Consider the following 6,000-nt stretch of genomic DNA (forward strand, 5'->3'; position numbering starts at 1 on the left):
GCCCACATGGAGGGGAAAGAATGGCCCCACCAGCTTTACCACCCTCTCAGGGATGCAGGAGATGCTCCCACTGCACTAGAAGCAGACTATTTCTCCTTGGTTTGCTTGAGATGGACCCAAACAAGCAAAAAATAAATGTTCTGAGGCTGCTAAAAGCTACCTTCTCCACTGAATGAACTCAGGGCTAGAGAAATTGCTCATGCATGGTGTGGACTGGGAAAGCTCATGCCCCTCCTCTGTCTGAAGGGACTCAGTCTCTGTCAAGACATCTCCTTCTTGTGGAGTTAGCTGGCTGTTCCCTGGAGCAGGTGTCCACCCCATAAGAGAATGCCCAAAAGATTAAGCCAGGCAAGACCTCTTTGTAACGAGGATGTTATACAATGGACATCTTCAACTCACAAATACAGCAAAGTACAATTCTTAAGGGCACACAACACCATTACGGTGCACTCACCTCCATATTCCTCTGTTCACTTGGCGAAGACTTCTGCATGGAAGTCATCATGTGACTTTGCAAGAAATGCTTCTCCTAGCACTCCTTAACACTAACCAAATGCCAGGTCTGCTTTTGTGCATGGTCATCACAGAAAGGTGGAGTTTTTCATAACCACTCCTGTTCAAAGAGCATTAAATTTCTTTGCCTCCATTTCTTAAATATGTGGATATTCTTCTCTTTGGTCTTGTTTACTTCCTCCAACTGCCTTTATTCCCTGTTGTTTCCCAGAGGCATCAAACAGATGTGGTAGGCAGTTTCACTGGCTGGGTATTATATGGTGGGTATAATATCCACTACGAGCTTATGTTCTTCAGCTGCAGTTATTCATTAACAGGAGGGAGGACAGAAGTATGAATTAGCTAGATCTGAACCACTGTGTTGTAAACAGTGTGAAGGTACATGCCAGTGGCCAGATTCTGGTTCCTGAATGCTGGGTGGTCTCTGAACAACTACCACCACCCACTTCAGATGGTTCCCCCATCTGACTGACCATAAATGATAGCTTCTTTTGGAAGTCTGCCTCTGAAATCTCTACTGGTGGCATTTTTTGTTATTCGGTTTGAAAAAAATGAATTGAAGACCAATGCCCTTAATTTCCTCTGGGAAGTGACTTCAGTAAATGATCAGCAGCTCTGTCTTATTTATGAGGCAGCCTGGTGTAGGGACAGTCCCCATTACCCTGTCTTAGTGAACTGGCATGCTGAAGTCAAGAAATTCCTTGTGAAGAAAGGTACTTTTTCCTGGAAGTAAATCACACCTGACTCCCAGGAAACACTACAGAAGACCAGCAGGTCTTGGAAAACTTGTTTTAGATGCGTTCCCAAGACAAGCATCCAACTTGTTTTCCTGACATGTCCTGTTGGCACCTATGGGACCATAACATTTACTGACACATTTTTAAGTGATGCAAATGCTAACTTTCCACCTTGTCTTCTGATTCTCAGGAAACACCAGCTGGAAAAAGAATAATGGAAAATTGCACAGACACAAATAATAGCTCCACCTGCACAGGAATTCCCTACAAAGACAGCAAGACACTTCTGGTTGCTGTTTACAGCATCGTTTTTGCCATAGGCCTTCCGGCAAATTGCTTAACTTCCCTGCTTACATTTGTACAAATCCAAAGGAATAAAGTAATTGCCATCTACATTTTCAGTTTATCATTGTGTGAGTTGATGTATTTAAGTACTTTGCCTCTCTGGATTATCTACGTGCAAAATGAGCATCAGTGGACTATGGGTGCAAAGCCTTGCAGAATAACAGGATTCATCTTTTTCTGCAACATATACATCAGCATTCTGCTTTTGTGTTGCATTTCTATGGATCGTTACGTGGCACTGGTGTATGCTCTGGAGTCAAGGGGGAGAAGAGGACAGAAAAAGGCAATCATAATAGTGTGCTTTCTCTTTGCTGTGGTTGCAATAATCCACACTCCAGTATTTTACATGGAAGATCATCCAGAAAATAAGACCTGCTTTGAGACTTTGCCTCTTGACATAAAACTGGCTTCTTTCAGCTTTGCCAGATTCCTATTTGGATTTGCCATACCTTTCACAATCCTCATTTTCACAAACTACAAAATTTTCCAAAGTACAAAAACAAGCAGCAGCTTGACTTGTCACCAAAAAGCCAAAGTGAAGTATCTGGCTATAGCCATTATTGTCATTTTCCTGATCTGCTTTGCTCCCTACCATGTGGTACTCATAATAAGATCCATATACTTCATGTTTCATCAAAATTGCTCATGTCCATTTGAAAAGGATATATATTCAATTTTTACAGTGTTTCTGTGTTTAGCCACTGCAAACAGCATTGCTGATCCAATCATCTATGTGCTGGTTAGTGAAAATGTCAGAAAAGATTTTTATAGGAGTCTGAGAAGATGGAGATTGAACTCATCCAGGCTAAATTCATCTATTAATCAAAAGACTGACAGCATAAAATTGAAAATGTCAAAAGAATCACAGGAAGGAGGACTAAGAGAAGAAAACAAAGAAATACCAGATTCATCTGACGTTCAAAAGATCTGTAATAGTGGCAAAGACAAAGAAGGTGGTAGCTAGCAGTTAGCTGCTGACACAAATAAGAAGTTCCTAATACCAGCTGCGGGCTGCAGACTGCAGCACACGAGTATTTACATGCTGACATCCGTATGAAGTTTCGTCATAGTGCATGGGCCAGCAACTCCTTGAGGACACTGATGGAGCAATACTTCGTATTTCTGTTTGTCTCCTACAATAAGGTTTTTCCACCGGTTTCATTGGTGACAGTATTGCTTTGTGAAGGATGTGTGGGATAAACTAAGTAATTTGACTCAAATTGAAATCTTAAAAGCTTATTTTTTGGACTGGTTCTTTTCCTCATATAATTCAGAACCAGTTTTATCTTCAGAGATGGACAAAAAAGATCCCTGCTGAGGAGAACAATGTAGGGCCCATTCCTATAGTTGAAATTTTTAGCCCTTGAGGAGGTACATGTTCAGATTCTCATACACGTACTCTGTTGTTAACGTTTGTGGTTAACCAGTGGAAAATATTAAAAATGAGGAAGTCTTTCAGCAAGAGCCTTGAAAATGTTCCTAATACTTCAGTATGCAACTTTATCTACCTTGCACATTCTGGGGAGGGTTAAAGGACAAAACAGCGGCCTGATAACACATATCAACAGTACTTCTACTGTATTAGTCAAGATCCTGCACTGTCCTGAAATTCTTAAAACGTACAAGTCTGATGCTTGATGTTTCCCAACTAGTTGATTTTACTTATTTTGCAGTTGAATCTGGAATGCACTGAAGTATATAGAAAATGTATACATTTCTGAGTGGTGTCATGGACTGGTTTTATGCTGTCTCTGAACATTTGTTGAACTTGTGTTTCATTTCTGACTAAGCTAACACTTCCCTTTTGGTATTGATCCAAGTTTTAGTGTGTGGGAGTCTGTACAAGAGTTAAGTGCCTTACTGACAAGGAGAGGCTCTCTCGGACATGCTGGTGGTGCGTACAGGAGACTATGCTGGGGCAGATTTCATTGTTGCTGCTGCCACTTTCGCTATGAATAAATTATTGATAGTAGCTTCCTGTGCCTTGAAACTAGAATTTGTAAAAAAAGAATGATACAAATCTGGCAATATTTATCTAAACAGCTTCTTCATATTTTTATGTGATCAAAGTAAAACAGACAAAGATCATGAATCAGTTGAATGTTTATTTGAGTACAAGTTTGTAAAGCGCTTCACAGCGTCATTCTGTTTCATCTGCAATGTTGTATTTCTGTAATATTTTTAAATTGTTATTAATGTTCACATTTCTGAATTGAACTCACATTAGCCAGTGTTAATGTAAATACAATAGTTGTTAATGTTTTAAAATTGTCATAAGTATTTCTGTATATTATGCTTTATTCTTATACACTTTTGCAAAGCAGAATTGTGCCAAAATGGCATTTCCTCAATTTATTGTATTTATGACATATTTAATTTTTGTATTATTTAATGACTCCTCTGGCATCTACCAATGAAATGTTTGTGTCCTCAAAAGTAGTTCACAAAATACTGAACTGAATAGCAGATTGTTTCTTGGAAAAATGTGAAATTCTGTCGTGATGCTAATTAACAAACTGTGGGTTTGTATTTTCACATGCATCCCAGAGACCAAACTCTCTAAGGTACCAAGGAGAGATCTGCAAAGTGCTGAATATCTGTAACTCTGCTGAAAATCAAACTTTCCATTACTAAAAAAACCAGCAGCAGGCGTTGCTCGCAACAGCCCAGTCAGCCAGAGGATTGGTGATTAATCTCTGAACACGTATGCAAACTGCCCCAACCTCAGGATTTTCATAGTCTAAATGTAAAACTCTGATGAATAACAACAGTGAATTTAGAAGAAACCAAAGATACAGACTTCTAAACTGATTGAAATGGATGCAAATTAGGTATCTCAATGAACTTAGAAATCTGATGTTTTTTCTCTGATAAAAAGTGAGTCTCTTTAGAGCAACCAATACTGGAGCCCAGTGCCATAGGTGCAGGGGACAGGGATTAGCAGGGTCTGATGCAACATATGTCATTCTTTTGCCTTGCCTAATTTACACGCCATTCTGAATTACTATATTATTATGCATCTTCTCTTAATGAAAATCCTTGGGGCTTCTTTGTTCGGATGCACTCTGAAATAAAAATCTTAGGGGCAACAAGGCCCTGTACATCCTGATCCAACTTTGAAGGTGACTTAGATGATCTCCAGAGGTGCTTTCCAAACTAAAATATTCCATAAGAGAGATTAAGGGCCAGGGTACGAAGCAATGTATCCACAGGGGAAAACTGCAAATCCTGACTTCTTTGGATAAATGGAAAAGCAGCTTTACATCTGAGTGAGGACATCAAGAAATGCTATTTCCACATTGTTAAACTATCCCATAAGCCAACTGTTCCTCATGTGATAAATTGAAGCATGCAATCTGTTTTGTCACACAGTATCTGACTGTGCCATACAGGCAAAGGAAGGGTCTCGGCACTGGGACTCTTGCTAGGGACACAGCAAAGGACACTACTGAGGTCAGAGCAGATCTGAAGGACGAATTGATTGTGTGGATCTTTCCATCCTTTCCTCCTGCAGGGACATTACCAGTGAGCCTGCAGGGACTGCTTCGTGCTGTGAAGAGGGGTTCACCTACTACATCAGATCTGCAGTTCTCAGCCCAGCTATTTGGATCTGTCCCCCGACTTCCTCAACTCAGCTTAAGCTATAAGATGACTTGGGAGAGAGTACAGAACCAAACCTAGACTGTGCTTCTCAATTCGATATTTAGACAGCTAGGTCCCCACATGTATGGCTCAGAGCAGGTGAGCTGCTCAGCAGTGTAACAGGGGTAAGATTCATATATTTCACTGTCTTTTGTATTCAGCATTTACTCAGGTGTAACGTCCATAATTTGATTTGAAGAGGAGTGGGCTACTGAATAAATAAAACATGATTTTATTTTTACATGTGTCTCAGACATTCATAATGCACCTGGGAGATAAGTAGATTGCTGATTATTTTAAGTATGACTGTGAAGCATGAAGTGAATAATTTCTGGCTATGAACTACAGCTGGCCAAACTAGTTTTGGCAGACAACATATCTGATTTGCTTGTTTATTCATAAATTTTAAGTTATTTCTAAAGACTGCATGTTTTAAGTAATTGTTTGGGGTAACTCACTTATAAAACTCTATTCCTGTCTAAGAAATGCTTTCATGTTCAGTATTAAGTTTTCCTTCAAGAGGATAGTTATATAAAACAGGTGTCCTGGTTTAAACTTGGCCGGCAGCCAAACACCACCCAGCTGCTCGTTCATCCTCCCCCACCCCCAGGGAATGGAGGAGTTGGAGGGGTAAGGGTAAGAAGACTCATAGGCTGAGATAGAAATAATTTAATAATTAAAATAAAATAAAATAAAATAAAATAAAATAAAATAAAATAAAATAAAATAAAATAAAATAAAAATAGTAATAGTGATAATACAA

At 39.4% G+C, this 6,000-nt stretch overlaps 1 protein-coding gene across 1 annotated transcript in view; it reads left to right on the forward strand.

Annotated features, from left to right (window-relative positions):
- GPR132 (G protein-coupled receptor 132) overlaps positions 1-5,556 on the forward strand; it is an 84,945-nt gene extending 79,389 nt beyond the window's left edge. Inside the window, exon 2 of the mRNA XM_074820988.1 lies at positions 1,441-5,556. Coding sequence (XP_074677089.1) covers positions 1,465-2,559 — 1,095 coding nt within the window. The 5' untranslated portion in view covers positions 1,441-1,464 and the 3' untranslated portion in view covers positions 2,560-5,556. The remainder of the gene's footprint in view (positions 1-1,440) is intronic.
- Positions 5,557-6,000: the final 444 nt, after the last annotated feature.

Source organism: Strix aluco, chromosome 4 (assembly GCF_031877795.1).
Source record: "Strix aluco isolate bStrAlu1 chromosome 4, bStrAlu1.hap1, whole genome shotgun sequence".
Lineage (NCBI taxonomy): Eukaryota > Metazoa > Chordata > Aves > Strigiformes > Strigidae > Strix > Strix aluco.